The sequence below is a fragment of the Protomyctophum parallelum genome (assembly GCF_964188405.1).
Source record: "Protomyctophum parallelum genome assembly, chromosome: 1".
NCBI classification, from domain to species: Eukaryota; Metazoa; Chordata; class Actinopteri; order Myctophiformes; family Myctophidae; genus Protomyctophum; species Protomyctophum parallelum.
In genome coordinates, this window is record NC_139697.1 from 96,572,733 (window position 1) to 96,595,741 (window position 23,009).

Sequence of the window (23,009 nt, forward strand, 5' to 3'; positions counted from 1 at the left end):
GAGACGGGATTCGAACCGCCGACCCATGGATCATTGGACGACCTGCTCTACCTCCTCAGCCACATTCACCTATATGGACTGGCCTTCCATATAGGCTTGAGGCACGGTTGGAACTTCTGCTTACATACGTTTATAGCCTTTGCATACACCTGTAAGGTCGAGGCTATATGGTAAGTGCTATACGGCAAGTGCCATTTCTATCAAGCAGTAAATCGAAAGGTCTTTAGTTGTGTTTTAAAAGAAGTAAGAGTGCAGGCAGCAGACCTGCAGTTTTCTGGGAGTTTGTTCCAGGTAGTAGAACCCAGCGTCAGCGGCGTGTGGACCAAGGTGGCATCATCACTTTTCGACGACTGTTGTTGCCATGTGCCCCTGGGGTGGCGAGAGACCCACTTCTTTTTCAACCCACACAACCCACTTCTAGTCAACCCACTTATTTGTTTTCCCACATTTTATCCCAAGATTTTTGTAACCAATTATTTCACTATGGGCACTACTCTCCCTAACCTGGGGAGAGCCCCGAATTGAGCTCATGCTTCCTTCAAAGCATGAGGAGTGAGCAGGCCGCTTCTTTTCACCCGACAGAGGGGGAAGTTTCCCCGGTATAGGACGTAGCGCATATAGAAGGAACACGTTATTCCAACCAGTTCCTTTCCCCTCCATCAGGCATGCAAACATCCGAACTCCACACAGAAAGGCCCTTTCGCCAACCCCAGCTATGGGCGCTTATGAACAAGCCCCCGGCGCTTATGAACAAGCAGCCCCCCCCCCCCCTAGCGACTGCGCCACCGTGCCCCCATCCCACTTCTTCTGACACCAATGTAATAACCGGTGGGTTGGAAGAGACATTGGCAACCTCTCTCCTTGGGAAGCTCTTGATACTGTGGCAACCGAACAGTAAAAAAAACATTTCTCCATGCCAACCTCGGCCACATTATACCACTCAACTGCAGGACTGGCTTTGGAAATGTAAGTGCCTCCAGAAAGAGGCTCTCCCACACAAAAGAAAAGGGAGAGGGTGCCTACTCCTATCACCCACGGTTTGAAACAGCAATACACACATACAATAAGATAAATGGCTTAAATGGAACATCACTCATCACGATAAACTCTGTTTAACCTAACTTGAGTAACTCAAGTGCAACAGCACAACAATGAATGAACAATAATATTCAGTGCACACCCTGAGGCATGCTGAGAAGTACCAGCTCTAGGGACACATATATCTTGAACATGTTTCACATGATCTGTGTGGCGGTGGTTGTTAATATTGAGCCATTGCAGTATCCTCAAGCCTCTGGTATAGACGTATAGTTGAGATTGCAATGTGAGAATCAGCCAAGCCCATAGAGATCAGTTACCCATTATTGAAATGCTTTAGGAATAACCACTTGAGATACAGCGATTATGAAAGATACAATAGATGCAGTGCCATAAAAACTGAGACTGACAAATGAGAAAAACAATAGCAACGAAATGGTCTGTTGCACAACGTCTTGCATTTTCACAAAAATCAAAAGCATAAAATGCGACACCTGGTCTGCATACAGTAGTGGTTTTCAAAACTTTCTAAGCCATGCCACACCACGGACCACCATTTGATGACATTTAGCCTCTCAGACCCAAAACTCGTCGCAGAATATTTAGTTGTCATTGAATAATGTTGTCATTGAATAAGACATGCACAATTCCATGCTGTAGCCTATTGTGGTATACGAACCATCCGTAGGAGAGATAACGTTGATCAAAAAGAACAATTCCTCTACAGTACATACACAGCATAAAATGAAACCAAATGGACTTGTAAGGGTCCATTTTTGTATAAAGCATCTAACTATAAACTTTATGCGCCACGTCTGTCTGTCTGTCTGTCTGCGGTTGTAATGTGTCGTGATTCGTAACTCGAGAACAGTTTGCCCCCAGTTTGACTTCAAATTCGACACACGCGTTCCACACTCCCATAGGGAGTGCAGTGCCCGGCCTCGAGTCTGTGGCATACACCGTTGTCCAGAAAAACCACAAAAGGCTCTGGTCAGGCTCTGCCAGTGGGCCTAATGAGGCCAAGTCATCTCACCTGTGCAATTTCCAGTCTCTGGCTCTGCCAGTGGGCCTAATGAGGCCAAGTCCTCTCACCTGTGCAATTTCCAGCCTCTGCCTGATTGATTACTTAACCAGTCAACTTTGATCTCACAGTCAGTTTGCACTCTTCAGGTACAGGCAGACAGACAAATACAGAGATCTCCATATACTGTACAGTATGGGCACAAAAGGGACACAGACAGATTGTGGTGCTATGCCAAGTTGACGGATATTATTAGGTTCCCAAGTTGCATCGTTCTCAAGTAGACCGGTGGCCAACGGGCACGTACAGGTCTAGTCTGTTAATTAATATATGTCCCGTCCAAATAAACCAATAAAGAATATTTTCTGTTGTCACTGTGTGAGCATCTTCCTTGAGCTGTATAGACTTAGAGGTGCACGTGTCTCAGTCTGCATCATGGTTTAAAAAAAACACATTCCACCAAAGAGTTTTAAGTAACATTATGTTTGTGTTTTGACCTAGTTCTGAGGCCCAGAAGTCATCACCATTGTTCAAAGAAAGAATCACAACAATGGCTTTTTCCACCCCCCTTCATGGTGTTTGGTTTGACGTTACGTTCGTGTTTTCGTCAATGACACATTTGGGCCTGTTGGTTCACAAGGTTCACAAGGTTTCAATGGTGGAGGTATCTTTATGCCGCCAGTTACACCTTTGTGCCGATTACAAAAACAGTAGCGGTGCACAATGCACCTGCCCGTTGGTTGGAAGCCAACTTAATTGCAACACCAGAGCAAGCATTATGTCATGCAGTGTTCCTCATGTTAAAAGGTGTGAAATAACCAGCTTTCTTTTTCTATACTGTAGGCTACTATTAAAGGACCACTTCACCACTTTTCAACCCATCTTAATAATCCTTAATAATCATGATAAAATGGCACTATTCTTTCTACTCAGTCGGGCTGTGGGCAGTTCAGAAACCCGTCTATCGGTGACATCGTTAGGCAGATTATTTTTTAAACAATATTTTTTTACTAAAATGTTTAGATTGCTTCGATGACTTCCATTTTCGCATTGCAACTTTTCAGGACTATAGAAAGCCTGCAGTTTCTATTAGCTTGCATCAATGATGTCACTGATGGACTGGTTTCTGAACTGCCCACAGCCCTCCTATATGAGACACAGACCGAGTAGAATTATTTTTTTTGCCATTTTATCATGATTATTAGTGAGGACCTATTGGAAATTATATGAAGATGGGTTGAAAAGTGATGAAGGGGAGTTATTTTTCCACCTGGCCACTGTGGTCAAAATAATGCTGGTTTCTTCCAGGGGGAAATGTTGGGTCTCTGCTTTACAGCATACGTGAAGGCTATACTGGGATCTCCTTGTGGAACGACCTTGTGCTTTAAGGCAGTGGTTTTCAACCCTTTTCAGATCCACAAGCTTGTGTTTCGAGCTTGTGGATCTGCTGCTTTTGCTATTTTTTTATTTAACAGTTTTGAAGTTTCCACTAGATTATTGATAGATAATAGATTGGAAATTAAGCATTCAATTGGGAAAATATTCAGCGTTAACATAATAATGCCTCAACACACCATGCGGCCCTACGTTTTAGACGAGAAACATAGATGATTCTTCGTTAGAACTGCAGTTTTCCTCTTTTCCCAGCCTATTTCCTGAGACATGGGAAAATGCAGGTGAGTTCAGCAGTGAGAGAGAGAGAGAGACGTATCTCATAACATGGTCCATGTCAGCTGTCCCACTGTGCATCTCTCCTTTCTAAAGAGGCTTGGCCACGGATCCTGCCCCAACCTGCTCGAGGTTACCGTGAAACTAACACCCCGTATAAAGGCTACTCTACCAGAACACATTGTCATCTTTTTTTCCCCACTTTCTGAAGTATAGGCTCGATGATGCATGCATGGCCACAAGGCGGAGAAATGTTTGGTAACTCAGTAAGACATCAAGGTCAATTCAAGCATGACGTCATTTCAATTGTGATCGGCGTGTGATTCATTGTAGAGTGAGTGAGGTGTTGGTGTTTCTTCAGTGTATACGTCATTTCACTCCTGTTGCTACTATAGGCCTTCTACCACTTAAACCCATTAATACCCGAGACCAGATTCTACTAAATGCATTCTAATTCTAAATCCTAAATCCTGACAGTTTTCCGAAAAACCTATTTCAATGGTGCTCACACCTTTTCATGTCAAGGACCCCGAGAATGATATGTATTTGGCGCGGACCCTCATCTGAAAATACGTTGTTCCAGAGACCCCCGCATAAGCATTTGTGTTAAGCACGTTCGCTGTGAAAGAATATATATTCAAAGATGTGCACACATTTTCATTTAAAAAAAAAGCTGATCTACAATCTTGTATAGCGCTGCACTCGGTGCCGCGCTATGAGCTTGTATATCTGCTATTTTACAATAGCTAAAGGATAAAATAAAGTGACACATATGCGTTCCAGGTGTTAATGGGTTAACGACTTAAACCCTAAAGTAAATGATGGTCATTGACCGGAGTCCCTCAAGGCTCTGTACTGTGTCCTTTCTGTTCTCCGTTATTGTGGGGAAAGCTTTCAATGAGAATTAGCCGATCGGCAAGCTCACATCGCAACATGATGTCGATCTGCTATTTCCCCGCGAAACGGAGGCTGGGGTTATAAGTGTTATAATATGTACAGTTATAACCAGTGTTGTTTTTGTCGACTAAAACTAACTTTTTTCACTGACGAAAACTACATGGAAACTAAATGAAAACTAAGCTGTGATGACTAAAACAAAGACTTTAATGTATTGACAATTTCGTCAATAGATAAAAACTAGACTAAAACTCTAGGGACTATAGTGGACAAGAGATCCAGTATACGTCATTTTACACTTGGTTGTATGCTGAAAATAGCAGATCTACAAGCGTGACACGTTGTGTGCAGATCTGCTATTTTCAGAAAGTGAAAAATCAGTCAATCAAAAATACATTTTAGTCGACTAAATCAACTGTAGATTTAGTTGACTAAAACTAGACTAACACTAGAACATTCCAGGTGAATAAAACTACATGAAAACTATTCAAGAGGCAATGACTAAAACTAAAATCAAAAAATGTGCTGCCCAAAACAGTGACTAGTGGCATATATGTCCATGCATGAGGTGCTAAAATGGTAAATGGTAAATGGTGCATTTATATAGCGCCTTTATCCAAGGCGCTTTACATAGATTGTGCATTACATTCACCCATTCACACACACATTCATACACCGATTGCGGCGGAAGCCATGCAAGGTACCAGCCAGCACATCGGGAGCAATTTGGGGTTCAGTGTCTTGCCCAAGGACACTTCGACATGTAGACAGGAGGAGCCGGGATTCGAACCACCGACCCATGGATCATTGGACGACCTGCTCTACCTGCTGAGCCACAGTCACCCCTGGTGCTGCTTTCTCTTTGGTAGAACATTAACTTTAGCACACACGTCATATAAATTTATGAAGCTCAACCACAGCCCCTCGGGGCTTCTCAACTAAAACCCAGGCAGGTACACAGAGGGACGAGGCAGAGTGGCCATTAGGCTCATGGGATCCAGAAGGGTCCCAATTCCAATCCCAAGCTCTTCCTGTGTCTAAGTGTCCTCGAACAAGAAATGTAACCGATGCGATTCAATTCAAAGGAGCTTTATTGGCATGAGAAAACCCTAAAACCACCCGAACCCCCGGTGAGGATATACTGTACCTTGCATGGTTTCTCTCTCTCTGTGTGTGTGTGTGTGTGTGTGTGTGTGTGTGTGTGTGTGTGTGTGTGTGTGTGTGTGTGTGTGTGTGTGTGTGTGTGCACTGTGCAGAGCCAAAAGATCACTCACTGGACTAAACCATTGGAAAGAAGTGACCCAATCCCCCCCCCCCCTTTTCCCCTCACTGTATATGTTTCTTTTCCCTTTTTGCTTATGATGAATTCCTGTTCTGTACTTTAGCTACATAGAAATGTCTATTTGTACGTCTCTAAATGTTTTGATGAATTGAACAATGTGGACCCTCTTGTAAACAAGTGTAATGCTTAATTGGGTCGTCCACTCACAGTTAACAGTCTTTGTATTGAGTTTGTGCTTGAAATGTACTGTAAATTCTGCAAACTGTTAATAAATATTTCAATCAATCAATCAATCCTACCCCATTCTAGCAAACCTGAACGCTATATTGGCCTAAACATATATAATCCATGGTGGCAGAATACCTGACCAACCCAAAACAAAGACAAATGTTGACTAGACGACTCAGTGAGCACAGTCTTGTGATGGAGAAAGGCTGTCATATCCAGACCTGCATGTCTTCGTAGAGAAGACAGGACTATATACTGTATGCACCCACTAAGCAGCACAAAATGAAGTGGAGACTGAGCTACACTTCCTAACCGCCTGTCCACTGTACCAATTAAGACATCAGAGACGCAGACGCATACTTCCCACAGATCACAATCACCCAAAGGAGAGTTGTTAAAACATGACTATAACGACAAAAAAAAAACTCCCATATCTGCTGGGCAAAGTAGCCTACAACAATGTGAAAACACAGCCGCAAGATTTGTGAGCTGCTGTGATAGAAGGATATCAAATGGAACACAACCACCTTAAAGACTACTAATCATTGTGTGTAGTCCTGCACTATCCTGCATTGAGTGATCTCGGTACATATAGAATTTGATTACTTGGATATTCTACGGTTTAGAGAGACTGATGACGGTTCCTAGTTTACCTATGATCCTAAATTAGATTACTTTCTATGCATTTATTACCTCTTGTTTTCCTTGCTTACTGTAAATCGCTCTGAGTTAAGAGTGCGCTAAATGCCAAATTAGTAAATTGTAGAAACACTGTAGACATACATACACTATGCATTTACCACACTTCTAGAGCAATTACCTTAAACACTTTTGAAAAACAACTGCTATATAAAGTTTATCCCCAGCTAACAAATCGTCACCCACATTTATTTAAAAAAAACAATTAGGCAATTGCATAAAGGGAACAATATCTTGAGTGAAACAATACCGAAATCTTTTTTTTTTTATATGGTCAGACCAGAACAGGCACTGAAATGAGATTCACAAGATTTATTTGATGGCATATTTGTCTCAATGTATTATGCTACACACGCGCAGACAGCCTACAAATACACGCACACACAGAACAAACATCACATAATGTTCTTCTAACAAGCCATCAGGTCGATTTCAATTTCAGTCAGTGGTTGGATTGTGTGTGAACAGGTTACAGCATCACTTCCCATCCCACCCAGACAGACAGACAGTCCATGCATAGCTGTTGCAGTGGTAGGCTGTGATTCGCAGGCTTTAGGACCCAGCAGCACCGCTGCTGTCAGTGCGTGCGTTAGGCTGAGGCAGGACTGTGGTCTCTCAGACAAAGAGTGTCGGCAGAGAGAGAGAGAGAGAGAGAGAGAGAGAGAGAGAGAGAGAGAGAGAGAGCGAGAGAGAGACCGCGTGCACGTTTTGTAGTAGAGCCTGCAGCATCCACACCACATCTATCTGTCTGAGTCCATACACCCACTCCACTCCCTTCTACACGCCACTGACACACAGGTAAGTCTCTCACACACACACTTAACCCGGGATGATTAACTAGTTCAGCTTGATCAGCTAAAAAGATTAAGAATGACTAGTTTTATAGAATAGGTTTTCAGCCAGCACCTGCATGCTGCCTGGCACAAACCGGCGATTGTCAGCATAGTTAATTTAGAATTTAATGACCGATCTAATGAGCTTTTTATTATGTGTGATGTGATGAATGATGCGGACCACTGAGCAAGCGCTGTGTGTGTAGGTGTGTGTGTGCGCGCGTTCACACCCATTCTCTTTTCTTTCACGGCACACACAACTTCAACGTTTAAACCTGGAAGAAGACAACATAATATTCTCTTTTATTCAGATCAGTGAAACTTTTGAATGCGGGGAATCAGAAAGGATTGATATTTCTAACCAGATGATGCTGAAGCTGTGTGGGGTTTTTTTTTTTTTTTTTTAAGAGTGTGGGGTCTCTTCTCACTCAGTGGGGTGTCTCTGTCAGCCAGCCAGCCACACAGCCACACAGAATGATCACACAATGTAACTGCAATGCTGTATGATGATGATAATGATTCTCAGACAGAGCTGGATTTGATATGGAAGAATGCATGCACGTTCCATTTCTTGTAAACCCTGCCATCATAAATAATCATCACGAATGGTCATTATTATGGTCTGGTTTGACAAATAGGCGTATATACTATACAAGTGACTTGTGGCTGGCTGTGAGTAAAAGCAGTGTGCTGTATCACATCCATTCATTCATTCATTCCCTGGGAAGACGGCAGGCTATACTTTCTTGACTTGAGTCACTGCATGAGTCGCTGCTAGTATATGTACTGGAAAAGGGGGTCCATGGACCATGATGTCATTATCACAGCCTAATGGCAGGACAATGGACTGTCGTGAGACAATGGACCTGTCCTCGAGGATGAGGATGAGGATGATGGCTGGGGGGGGGGGGGGGGGGGGGGGAGTGGACATTAAGGGTCACTGTTTGTTAGTTCTGTCTATTAAGAGCAGCAGATGGGGTTGTGAGACCGTATGGGGCTGATGAAGAGCCCCCCCCAGTTCCACACCACCAAAGTCCCCCCACCCACCCACCCACCCAGCCTATCTGTCCTCCGCCTGTCATAAAATCCCACTTTGGAGCCAGCAGGCGTGGGGGGACGGGGGTGTGGCCGGCCGGCTAGGCAGGCAGGCAGGGAGGCCGGGAGGCCGGGAGGCAGGCAGGCACTAGGCAGGCACTAGGCAGGCATGCAGGCACTAGGCAGGCAGACACTAGGCAGGCAGGCCTGCAGGCAGGGAGGCACTAGGCAGGCAGGCACTAGGCAGGCAGGCAGGCCTGCAGGCAGGGATAGGCAGGCAGGCAGGCAGGCAGGCAAGCACTAGGCAGGCAGGCAGGCACTAGGCAGGCAGGCAGGCACTAGGCAGGCAGGCAGGCAGGGCAGGGGTGTGCTTGAAGCTTGGCCCACCAACACCACCACCACCACAGCAACATTTGTGGGTGGCGACAATGTGCTCCTTCTATTTAAATGCCCTCTGTTTGTCTCTCTCTCTCTGCTGCTGCTAGCTGATATGCATCTCTGGAATTCAGCTGGGAGGGATTAGGAATGAGAGAGAGAGAAGGGGGGGGGGGGGGGGTGGTGTCTGTTGGTCAATATGCTGGTGGTTATTGGACCTTAAGTGTCCCCGCTGCTCATTACGCATATTGCATAATTCACTAGTATTTAACTTTTGCATGATGAAATGAGTTAAAGATGATTCTTCATTAGGAATAGCCCCTTGAGATGGGGATGCATCTCATTTTAGAGTGGGGCCTCCTCAAGAAAGAGAACAAGATCACATGCTGCCCCGTTGCATCCAATGGGGGTTTTTGTGTGTGTGAATTTATAAGGTGGTAATTATAATGGGTTATTTTTATATAGCGGTATGTCAAAAACCCTATAGCGCTGGTGACCGATTCAGAATGAATGCATCTTGAACATTGAAGTTATGTTTACTATCAAGACAACTCCTTAAAAAGGTTGAATGACTGAACCAATTATTTCCTTTTTAATCACTTTCAAGCTGGCATGCCTATTTTGGGCATGATTATTGGCAAATGGGGGAGGGGGGGGATTTGAGAAAATTGCAGATCTACAAGCTCACGACGACTCACGATGTGACACATTGTCAGCTTGTAGATTTGGCTATTTGGCTTTTTTTTCTCCCCCAGGCGCCTTCGTTTTGTTTTCCTCGTTAAGTGGTTAACAAGCCTGCTCAAATCGAGCCTGGTTAAAGCCCACGTCTTCGCCAACGAGTGTCGCTGCCTGCCTGCCTGCCTGCCTGTGAGAGAGGGAGTTATTGGATTACAGCACAACATACGGCCAGCAGCTGTTTTCTGCTGCAGGGCAGAGAGTCACAGTCAAGGCCCCGGGACCAGTGTTGTGTTTGACACACAGCTAGATTTTTGTTTTAGTCATATACAGTCTCTTGAATAGTTTATTTATAGTATTAGTCACATTTTAGCCACCTGGAATGTTAGTCTAGTTTTAGTCGACTAAATCTACAGTTGATATAGTCGACTAACATGTATTTTGGCGGGGCCTTGATGCTGTCGTATACTATGCTCTACAAGCTCGTGACGCGCTGTGAGCTCGTAAGATCGGCTATTTTCAGCATGCAACCAAGTGTAAAATGACTTATAGTGGATCTCTTGTCCACTATAGTCCCTTCCTAACATTTTAGTCTAGTTTTTATTTGTTGACGAAATCGTCAGTATATTTAGTCTTAAGTTTTAGTCATCATAGCTTAGTTTTCATTTAGTTTTCGTCGGTGAACCGATTCATTTCCCTCCCTGCCTGCCTGCCTGCCGCACACCTGATTTCAATATTATGCTGATGACCGACAGAGATAGCATGCCACGCAACAACACTACTGCACAATGAGGAGAGCACAGTACAAGACACAAGTATTGGCATCAAAAAGTACTTATAGTAACAAAAGCATGAGTAGTTAATTGTGCAGAATGTCCCATTTACAGTTTTCAAATGTATTATAATCTTTTGAAAATAGCAGATCTACAAGCGCACAATGCGTCGCGACGCATTGTGCGCTTGGAGATTGGCTATTTTCAAAGGGAGGCATACTATGGTCCGACGGAGCATTGGTTCGACATCCGTCCGCACCTCTGAGGTGGGTTGTCCGTCGGCCGAAATCTTTATAGGGCTGAAGTTATGTTTTGTAATAATATAACCCAAATCTACAAAGTAACTAGTAACTAGTCTTCAAATAATTGTCATGGTGGAGTAAAAGTACAATATCTGGATCCGAGTTGTAGTGGAGTAGAAGTAAAAGTATTGGGATTTGGAAATACTAAAGTACAAATACCTCAACATTGTACTCAAGTACAATACTTAAGTAAATGCACCAGCCCGATTTAAACTAGGAAACAAAAGAAACAGGGATTTGAATGAGTCAAAGTAGTCACCAGAGAGATGACACAGTCATGCCATTCAGTCACCAGAGACACCTGAGATGAGTCAGATAGATATATAGATTAGACAATCGGTTCCCAGATGTATCGGAGCTCCTTTTGTTTACGAGTAAACGTGTGTGTGTTTGCATATCAGGAGGTGAAAGGTTTTGTTTTGTGGCTTTTAAGGGTGCGGTCACACCCGCTAATAGGAGGATTTAAGAGGAAGTGGGTTTCATTTACTATAGTGCCTCCTCCTCGACCCTGCTTTAACGTATAGGTAGCGTTCCAATAGATGGCTGAACCCGATATCCATGCAGCTAGGAGTTGATTATACACTACAAAATACTACAAAAACAACTTGTGTGAAGTGAGCCATGAAAATGATATTTACAAGAACGAAGGCCTGTCCACGGATGACCCAGACTCTAGAAATCATCTTTTTATTCAGAATCTGAATTTCAGATTGAGCAAATATGTCTCTCTATAGGCCCTAGAGAGACATATATGTCATTTATTCGCTGATAAAAACCTTATTGCTGATTATTAAATGTCCATAGAACACTATAGCAACAAATGTACCCTAACCAGGTCTAGTACTTTTACTTCATGCATTGCAAGCAAGACATGCTTGCAGTCAGACCAATTGGACTGCACTGCAGTGCAACAGGCACACTCAAATGATTGTCTGGTTAATCATTTAGTCATCTCATTCGCCCAGCTCATGTCTACTTCTATTCCAACACTGCAGACCTATTTTTCTATTACATTTCCCCAGTGAGTCATTGTGGTGTCCTGAAAACGGAGAAGATGACATTAAGAATGGAAGCAGATACATTTTTATTCTCACCAGAGCGTCACATATTCACCACTGGTGAATGTGATGAACAGGCAGTAGAGATGCCCAATGTCAGGATGTCTACTTTAATACACCACAGAGCCACATTTCTCTTTGGGTCCAAGCCTTGTGAGGAAAGCTTTCAAAATGTATTACGGGTAGGGAATACGGATGTCCTGATCATGTTATTTTCTTTGCTTTTGAGTATATTTTTATTGAACACTTATGCCATATAGTAGGCCTACAATATCCACAATCAGACAATATCCAGTCTAATGTCATGATATGGATATAATATTTATACGAGGTGATGTCCCGATTTTGTTTTGCTCCAGGCAAAACAAAATGATTCCGATCATTTGAAGATGACGTGATATTCGGCCCTGAGTGATTTCCCATCACATGATCGGATCGGGACAACCCTAGTATTATGGGGTTAAGTTATGCTTTTTGGGAGTTGAGGTCCTGGCTGACCTTTCCATGCAGGTGAATGTTATTATGACATGTCAAAAAGCGACTAAAACTGCAATCTGGAACCATTTTCTTTTAAAATTAATAGAATGTTATTTTAACCAATCGGCATTTCAGTCATTTGGACTCCGTAGATGCCATGCAGTGTGTCCTCTGTGAAAGCATGCTGCGCATCGAAAATAGCAGATCCACAAGCTCAAGCTGTTGGTGGAGGAGGTCGGTGGAGCTTGGTTGGTTGGTGGAGGTGCAAAACAAACACTCATTGGGCTAAAAACGACCATGCATGCCCACTTGTGCTGACATCATCACATTTGTGATGAAGGCAATGGCCGTTTGAAGCCCAATTTCTCAAAACTAATGCTTGGAATGGATTCAGCATCATGAAAACCCCCTAGTTTGACATGTCACATGCTACATAAAGCATGATGAAATTTGGAATATTTTGCCTTCTATAGGTTGTTAATGGTATGGTCAGATATTATGACAATAATTGTGAAAATTGCTCATAACATAACATATGCAAGTTAACCTTGGTGTACTCAACATGTCTCGGTTCACAAGGGTAAACTAAGTAGACTAAATCTACAGTATATCATTACGGGGAAAATGATCATTTCCTCTCCCTTGGGCCTGCTGAAAGGTGGATTTTCAGGCCTGTTTAAAAAGATGTAAGTGATCTGCATTTTTTGAGGGAGGGGGTCAGGGCATTCTACGCCCCATGGGTGGCCGTGCTGTAGAGGGAGAATATTTGTGACCAGATATTTGATCATTAATCTCCATATCGTCCTTGAGTGGCCTGTAACTCAATGCATCTGAGATTTTTGTCTAATCAAAAATACCATCTGTGTCCAACCCACTCAGACGACGCAATTATCTTCCTATCCTATCAGATCTGAGACGTCTGCTGCAGTCTCTGTTCAACTCACAGAAACACAGTCAATGATTGCGTGGTGGTGTCTGGCATTAAACCGATTGATTGGACTTTAATTATGTAACATAAAGCTGATTGATAACGAATGACCGAGGGCTGCTGACTCCATTTAGAATATTACCGAACATTTCTCAGGTTTAGAACTAATCCAACAGACCTATAGTAGTCCTGGTCAAGGGCCTGAGGGAGAAGAGGAAAACTGGAAATGGCCTCTGTCAGGTGGAAACCATGTGCGAAACTGTTCCTTTTCAGGATATAAATTCAAAACCCATCAACGTTAGCAGTTTGACAGGCTCAAGCGAGCTTGTAGATCTGCTACTTTTGATGCTTTCTTGCTCGTGACGCTATTGATGTACAAAAAATAAATAAAACACAACTCAAACAGTGTTAAAATATGGAGATAAGAGGTTTCAGCCCGGAATGTTCCGCCACTGCCCCACACACACACACACACACAGTGTCTGGGTCACAGACATGGAACTAATTGTCACAGGAGACTTTAACACCACAGTGGATGAGGATGTGTGAAACAAGAGCCAACAGGAAGAATACGGTTACAATATTTTCAATTGTTGTCACGCTTCCCTTTCAAGCATTGTTAACCTGTAACGCATCCGTGTCACCACTTTAACCATTATTTTAAACTATGTGCACATCTTTGAATGTATAATTCTTTCACATCAAACGTTTTTATTTAACCACTATAGTTCCAACACTCACTCCAGAGGGCCACTATAGTTCCAACACTCACTCCAGAGGGCCACTATAGTTCCACACTCACTACAGTGGGCCACTATAGTTCCAACACTCACTCCAGAGGGCCACTATAGTTCCACACTCACTCCAGAGGGCCACTATAGTTCCACACTCACTCCAGAGGGCCACTATAGTTCCAACACTCACTCCAGAGGGCCACTATAGTTCCAACACTCACTCCAGAGGGCCACTATAGTTCCAACACTCACTCCAGAGGGCCACTATAGTTCCACACTCACTCCAGAGGGCCACTATAGTTCCAACACTCACTCCAGAGGGCCACTATAGTTCCAACACTCACTCCAGAGGGCCACTATAGTTCCAACACTCACTCCAGAGGGCCACTATAGTTCCGCACTCACTACAGAGGGCCACTATAGTTCCGCACTCACTCCAGCGGGCCACTATAGTTCCACACTCACTGACTCCACAGGGCCACTATAGTTCCAACACTCACTCCAGAGGGCCACTATAGTTCCAACACTCACTCCAGAGGGCCACTATAGTTCCAACACTCACTCCAGAGGGACACATTGCATATTACTGTTGTATCAAAAAAGCAGATCTACAAGATAGTGTGTTATCACTACTAGTCCTTACCCGTTGTGAGATATTTGGCCCCCCTTGTGGCCGTGAAGGGTACTGCGCCCGGGTGCGTTTGTAATTGACTAATACATTCATTAATAATCATTATCATTAATGTGTCAAATCGAAAAAAGGGCTTCGTTACGCCCTCCATATGCATATGGTCAATGCCTGTGTGAAAAGTGGGAGTGATTGGTGCAGGCAGTAAGGAGTTACGGCACTGTTTCTGACACACACACACACACACACACGGACAGACATTCGGTTAATTATAGTATGATATTACAATTTTATTTCATTGGCATGTTTGACTGTCAAGGTTTCAGCCTCCAGGAAGAAACCCTAAATACAAATGGAAGACATCATTGCACATAAGGGGTCTAATTAAGTACTGTCATCTCTTAAAAAGCCATGTTTCTATGTCAGTGGTTCTTCGATTTATCAAAAATAGCAGACCTACAAGCTCTGTGAGCTTGTAGATCTGCTATTTTTGTAGATCTGCTATTTTTCAACACCAAAAGGGGTAGGAGGGGGCCGCATGTGGGCCCCCGGGCCACCAGTTGCCCATGTAAAAGCACTTTACAAATGTTCTTTTCTTTGTTTTCAGAGCCCCACCGGACCCCAACCCCACCCGGACCTACCACCACCACCACCACCACCGCCACCGTCATGGAGCTAGACTTTGGACATTTCGACGAGCGGGACAAGGCGTCGCGCACCCCGCGGGGCAGCCGCATGAACGGCCTGCCCAGCCCCACGCACAGCGCCCACTGCAGCTTCTACCGCACGCGCACGCTGCAGGCGCTCACCAACGAGAAGAAGGCCAAGAAGGTGCGCTTCTACCGCAACGGCGACCGCTACTTCAAGGGCATCGTGTACGCCGTGGCCGCCGACCGCTTCCGCACCTTCGACGCGCTCCTCGCCGACCTGACGCGCTCGCTCTCAGACCACATCAACCTGCCGCAGGGCGTGCGCTTCATCTTCACCATCGACGGCCTGGGCAAGGTCGGCTCCATGGACGAGCTGGTGGAAGGTGAGCGGCTCGCAGGCGGATTCGAGTGTTTTTGAGTATTGAGTAACCAGTAGGTTACTTATCAAGACCATTTAATGGAGCCAGTATAGGGGCGGCGGTGGCTCAGGGGTAGAGTGGCTGGATGGGAACCGCAAGGTTGCCAGCTCGAACCCGGGCTCCCCCAGAGTTAGTGTCGAAGTGTCCTTGAGCAAGACACTGAACCCCTGATTGCTCCTGATGTGCTGGTTGGTACCTTGCATGGTTTCCGCCGCCATCGGTGTATGAATGTGCGTGTGAATGGGTGAATGTAATGCACAATCTATGTAAAAGCGCCTTGGATAAAGGTGCTATATAAATGCACCATTTTAGTAGGGTCTACTGGAGCGGAGACGTTGAGACCTTGAAGAAAAGTCTACAATATATTCCCAGAAATCTAACCGTAAGTCCCCTAACCTCAGTCTTAACCGGCCACGTAAGTCAGTTTCACAACGTTTTCGTTTCACTTCCGCGATTCCTAATGGCAGCCAGTAGGCTCACCGCATGGTCTTGATGAGTAACCTACAGGTGATTCTGGGTTGATAGCATTCAAAGTGGGTGACACACATAGCGGCATGGACCAGGGATTCTACAGTAGGAGAACAATAGGGTCTATGCACAGCACGGCAGCCATTTTGGAAAGAACTCTTCCTACTTCCTTCACAGGTGTTACTGGTTATACTAATTAGGCCTCTGTTCCATATAAATGTGTTCTACTTTTTTAAATTTCAAGCACACCCATAACTCTGAGAGTGTATACAAATGGAACCAAATGGACGCGTGAGGGTCCATTTGTATACTCCATTCAGAGTTACACACCCGTACGGGGTCATTTGGAACCCACTCAAGGACAATTCTGAACGGGAACCCATTTTGGTGTTAGCATCATGTTATGCTTTAGCTATTGAAAAATAGCAGATCTACAAGCTCATAGTGGCGCGCTACGAGCTTGTAGGTCTGCAATTTTTGAAAAATCGAAGAACGACTGACATTTTAAAAATCTGATCTCAGGTCAGAATGGGTTAATCAGACCGGTGTGTGTCCAGTGGAAACCTCGTATGAATCTGATCTCAGGTCAGAATGGGTTAAACTGAGACCCACTGGTGTAGTGTTTCCAGTGAGACAACATGCACAATAGCAGCACCCTGACCTGACCCCGTTTGACCAGAATGGAACAGATCGAGCCTTCATTATTAATTAGTATAATGGGTAACACCTGTGAAGGAAGTCGGAAGAGGCCCGGAAGTAGGAAGAGTTATATTCTGTGTGTATATAACCCTTAGAGTATATATATTTATAGAGAAGGCACCCAGAGGAAATCTTGAAGCGAAATGGACATAGTGGCCGAATGAAGGTATTGCAGCCTGGCCCCAAACACATGAACGCGCTGTCCGTTGACTATCATTGTACACGTTCACGACGGACGACGCTCGTGCGCGTTCAACGGCAGCGCGTTCATGTGTTTGGGGCCACTCACCATTGCAATCAGTCCCAGAATGCACTCTGTTCCTACCCGGAAGGAGGAGTGAATCCGCCTCATGCGCTTTTGAGCAACTCAATGCAAGTGGATGGGAGGAGAACTCGGGTGTCTTCTCTATAGATATATACAGTATACTCTATGATATAACCCCATTACCTGATGCACGCTGAGATTGGGATTTATGTGCCTAGAGTAGCTTCCTTTTATTGGTGTCCGTGGCCGAGTCAGAGGCCGGCCGGTCTGGCTTGCCCGGCAGTCTACGTGTCAAAGTGTCCTTGAGCAAGACACTCGAAGGACGAATTCAGCCATTTTCAACCCATCATCCTCACTAATGCTCATTATAGAAATGCTAACATTTCTGTCTCCGAGGAGGGCTGTGTGGACAGTCCAGAAACCCGTCCACCAGTGACATCATCGATGGGGAACCCAAGACTCAGGGTTTCTGAAGTGTTCACACAGCGGAGCCCTCCTATGAGACACAGACCGAGTAGACAAAAATGTTATCATTTTATCATGAGCATTAGTGAGCACTGATTATATGAAGCTAGGTTGAAAATGGGTGAACTGAAGTCGGGCTAACCCTCCCCCGCACATTCATCTGGGACACCTGAGCACCCAATTGCTGGGTGAAGCAATTAAAGTAATATCCCCTCCCCTGGGGACCACAAAACACGCCCTGTCTCTCATCTCTTCATAACATGGCCTGTCTTCTCATCGGAAGGTGTAGTTGGGAACAGAATAGTAGTAGAGTAGTGTACAACATGTTTTGAGTTTAGTCCGTAAATATGCAAGGTTTGGTCTGTATCCATCGTCACCGTTTATTGAGGAGGATTATCATCTAGTCTACATTGACCCAGAGGGGTGCGTAGAGTTAGTCAGACGTCCCATTAATCCGACCATTAATGGGACAGACCATAGAGCCCCATACGAACCCTATCCACCAAACCCAGACCCTAACCCGTCCATAGAACCCCATACTAACCCTATCCACAAAACTTAACCCTAACCTCACACAGAAAGCCACACGTGATTCTTAATCGGCAACATTTTCGGACTAACGCGTGCCCCTCCCGAGCCAGAGAGGGGGATAAGGTCAGCCCTCATTAAAAGTAGGGTATCCGAAAAGAGAGAGTGGACACGGGTAAGGAGTTGGAACGACATACAACACAGGCCTGCAAAACAATATATAAATAGATGTTCACTGCAAGTGGCCGTTTGGCTCAATCACATCACATACAATCACATCCAATTGTTATAAAGATTTGCTCCCAGAATTCACACGATGCGTCTTGCTTAGGTCTAAGCTACAGTACCGTTACCAGAACTGACAACCATTGTTGTACTTGGAGGCACTATAGTCAGCTGGTGTCCAACCACAACTATGCCAACCACAGCTATGTGTCTGTGTGTGTATGTGGATACGACTGGGCCCAACTAACAGCTGCAACAGTCATATGTAACCCATTCAGGGCGGGAACCCCTATTGGTGTTTTAAGCATTATGCTATACTTTAGCTATTAAAAAATAGCAGATCTACAAGTTGAGAAGAGCTTGTAGATCTGCGATTTAAAAAAAAATCGTGAAAATATGGCGCAAATCTTTGAATTTTATATTCTTTCAGAGCAAACGTTTTTAACTGAAATCTTTGCGTCTGGGAGGGGGGGGGGTCCCTGGAACAACATATTTTCAGATGGGGGTCGGCGGCCAATTACATTATTTTTGGGGGTCCTTGACATGAAAATGTTTGAGAAATTAAATTAAAAACATATAGGTTTTTCAGAAAACTGTCAGAAGACATTTGGTCTCAAGTCTAAATGGGTTAACCTTTAAACTGACCATATGGTGACTAGGCTGATAATGATACGTGCTTCATGACTTGATTCAGCAGCAAGATAGTTTTACACCATGTTATATACAGTATGCTGCTTCATGCTTCCAGGGCCTAAGCTAATTTATCTGTAGTTTGACATAACAGCCACAGTTCCACTACCATTCAGTGTTTCCTGAAGGAAAAAGTTTGGCATGGTGCTGGGTGCGGGGGGGCCTTCTGGCGCGCGGCCAAAGGCCGCACGTCGAAAATTTTGATTAATTAATTAATTAATTAATTAATTAATTAATAAGATTAATAAATTAAGATTAAGATTGCTATTAAGATTGCTATTGGAGACACTGGGGGAACACTGGGCAGGCACTGGGGAGGCACTGGGAAGGCACTGGGGAGGCACTGGGGAGACACTGGGGAGGCACTCAGGGGAACACTGGGGAGGCACTCAGGGGACACTGGGGAGACACTGGGGAGACACTGGGGAGACACTGGGGAGACACTGGGGAGACACTGGGGATGCACTGGGCAGACACTGCAGGGCAGACACTGGGGTGGCACTGGGGATGCACTGGGCAGACACTGCAGGGCAGACACTGGGGTGGCACTGGGGAGGTACTGGACATTTCATATCACACACACCCCATGATTCACTAGCCCCCTCAAAAAAAAGAAAAACCTTTTTATTTATTTTTATTTTTTGGCAGCTTGGCATGGCGCGATTTATTTCAAGCCTGGCGCAGCGCCATGCCAACAACATTGTGCAGGAAACCCTGCCATTGCTCTAAAATGTTATGGATATTATGACAAAAGGACCCAATTTTCGCCAGTGCCTTATCCCATATATATCCTATATATTTATATATCCATAAATTATTCGTCTTATTTTGAAAAACATTTGTGTTCACACAAACAGACAAAGCTGGGCATAAGAGGGGCCCCTCAAAAAAACGTTTAGGGATGAGGGGTAAGGAGGCACTGACCAAAATAGGGCCCAGTCTGTCTTTAATAAGAACAGAGAGTAAAAGGCTACACTCTCATTCGGAGGCTCGCCAGCATCACAAATCATTTAACACGTTGCAGATGTCTGGAAAGCTAAGAGTACTTCTTTGGGATTAAACGATTGCGTCGATTGGTTGGTTGACGTGTGTGTGTGTGTGTGTGTGTGTGTGTGTGTGTGTGTGTGTGTGTGTGTGTGTGTGTGTGTGTGCAGAGGCTTGCCTGGAAGGACGGATTACATATGTCACTTTGTTGACAAAAATCACTAAACGTACTTAATTAGCCTGTCTCTGCTAAACACTTGTCTCGTTCAAGGATGTTGACGAAGTGTTTTATCATCAGATAAGTACATTAACATAATGGCTTCTGGAGCGATGCTATGTCAGCGCAAAGTTACATCTACAATGGCAAACAATGGAATATGAAGCTTTTATACTGTGTGTGGGGGGAGACCGTCGCCAGGCGTCTCCCCTTCCCCTGATTACCTCAGACTGCACCCTCCATTGATTGATTGATTGCTTTATTATTTAGAGTACAGTCAGACACTTGGGGCACCATCTAGCGCCACCCTTATCCCTAAACTTATTTGCCATTTTTTTGCTATTTTGAAAATCATTTTAAAATAGTTCAATACACTGACACGAAACAAGACAGGAACGCCCAAAAACGTCACAGCCGGTTTTTTAACAAGACAGGAACGCCCAAAAACATCACATCCGGTGTTTTACCCTGGGCAGAATTTTCTATGGCTGCCAATGCAACTTTTTCCAATCCTTAATCACATACGGCAAACACCTATGCCGATAATATCTAACTTGCGGAGGTAACGTGCCTTGTCCGCGGGCAACAGATCTTTCAACGTATGGCATTGCAAATACGTTAGATAATCGCTACTCTGCGCAATATTGTTTTGAAAATGCCGCAAATTGCATTGCAGTGAACGAGAGCAAATCACAAATCACAAATCTTACCCCGGGGGTGGGCGGAGCCGCGGAGTCGCAGCTGACGCCCCTCCCTCCGCTCTGATGACGCGTTGTTATGTCAATGTATAGCCGATCTACATCTACATGTTGTGTGCTTGTAGATCAGCTATTGAACTATTTGAAAAGGTTTTTTAAAATAGTAAAAAAAAAAAAGAAGGAAAATAAGTTTAGGGATAAGGGTTAAGGGGTGGCCCAATATAAGGTCTAAAAGGAAAACAAAAAAAAGGCTTGTTTCCAATCGGGTCCCATGTATTCAATGCATAAACATGACGTGAAAAATGACAACTAAATTAAATATCACACTTACGGTATGTTATGTACTGTACATAGAAAAAAAATCCTCTCTCTTAGGCCTGCTTGAAAGGTGGATTTCAGGCCTGTTTTAACCAGCACAGTTTCAGAGAACAGTTACACAGAGCCCAAAGGTCACAATTAATTAAGTTATGTTAACATCTCACCTCCGCGTCATCAGTGCCCATACCCGAGGGGGGGTTGGCGAAAAGGCCTTTCTGTGTAGAGTTTGCATGTTCTCCCCGTGTCCCCTATAGGGTAGGTACCCTCACAAAAAACTTGCAGTAATCCTGATCTCTGAACTACCTCCCCTTGGCTAGCCGGGGCGCCTGATGGAGGGGAAAGGAACTGGTTGGAATAACGTGTTCCTTCCATGCGCTATGACTGGCCGGGGAAACTCTCCCCTTAACATCTGTTACTATTTTCAAAAACTGCCAACTGTTTATCTAGAATGAATTGGAGGTCCATCCCTGTTTAAGTGGCATGTCTATTGGTCTTGAACCTTTAGAGCGAGTCGTAAACAAGGTTTCATCTCTTCCATTTGACCTGTAGATGAAACCTATACTGCCATTAGTCCATGCTAGAAATGTTTACACGTGTGCCGTGCGGCACTTTGGATAAAATCCAACTACTAAACGGCGTGTTTTTGTATGACATAACTGCACTCCTCTGTCCCATGTTAGCAGAGTGCTATGCCTAATGGAGGCCCTCCGTCTTTGTCTTCTTTTTTTTTACTATTTTGAAAAAGCGTTTTTGAATAGTTCAACTAGCCAATCTACATTGACACGTTGTGAGCTTGTAGACTTACATCACGATGGATGCACGATGATAAGAGCACCCCTCACTTCACACGGGTGTGATTTATATTACACTATGCCCTGGGGAGCGTAAACGACACGTGCTTCTTAAACTAGCTTCATTTATCCAAGACAATTGGGGACATCAGTCTGCTGGAAATAGAAGTCCTCATTCTGTCTGGGTTTAGGGTTGTATACCTGGGGAAAATGTGTTATTATTTGGAATCCTATAACCACTTGGTAACTCTAGTTTGATTGCCGGTGGTGTGGATATTAGTCCCCAGAGTAACCGTGAAGTTGTGCTTTAATTTGTCCATTTAACTTCCATCCTGAACAATGCTTAAATGTATTATCCATCACTTAACGTCAGGGTCAATGCTGCTTTTTCTTAGCGATCTATACCTTTTAGTGCTTTAAGTATATAGGCCTGTGCGTTTTGTATTCTGCTTTCAGGCATTATTATGGGTTACTGGAGACGGCTGTGAAACCCTAGAGACCGTTTCTCCCACTGGCGTCCGACTAGCTCATGTAACCTACATTCCCTTGTAGTTCCCGTTGATGTAAACATTTCCTACAATGAGGTCGAATGGCTCTCAGGTGTCAAACAAATAGTCAAATGGCTTGTTATCGTTTTGTTCCTCCTCGGAGACACTCTATAATATCATCTCTGTCGGGGTGGAAAACCTCCAAAACTGTTAACTTTTCACGATTCAAATTGAAAAGTAGCAAAAGTTGCTGATCTACAAGCTCAAAACGAAGCACTTTGCGCCGCGTTTCAAGCTTGAGGATCTGCTACTTTTGATGCCTTCCTGTGACGCTGTATGATTAAGTAGGACATTAATTTACGAAACAAAACAACAACACACAACATAAGATGTTTCTCCCTGACAGCTTGGGCTTTTAGGCTTCCTAATCATAAATTGCACAGGGCAGATATG

The 23,009-nt window shown here is 44.4% G+C and overlaps 1 protein-coding gene across 2 annotated transcripts in view; it reads left to right on the forward strand.

The window, feature by feature from the left end:
- Positions 1-7,492: 7,492 nt before the first annotated feature.
- LOC310866872 (neuronal migration protein doublecortin-like) overlaps positions 7,493-23,009 on the forward strand; it is a 76,542-nt gene continuing 61,025 nt past the window's right edge. For both annotated transcript variants that reach the window (XM_083776659.1, XM_083776660.1), the window contains exons 1-2: positions 7,493-7,631; positions 15,259-15,684. In XM_083776659.1, coding sequence (XP_083632785.1) covers positions 15,321-15,684 — 364 coding nt within the window. In that variant the 5' untranslated portion in view covers positions 7,493-7,631; positions 15,259-15,320. The remainder of the gene's footprint in view (positions 7,632-15,258; positions 15,685-23,009) is intronic.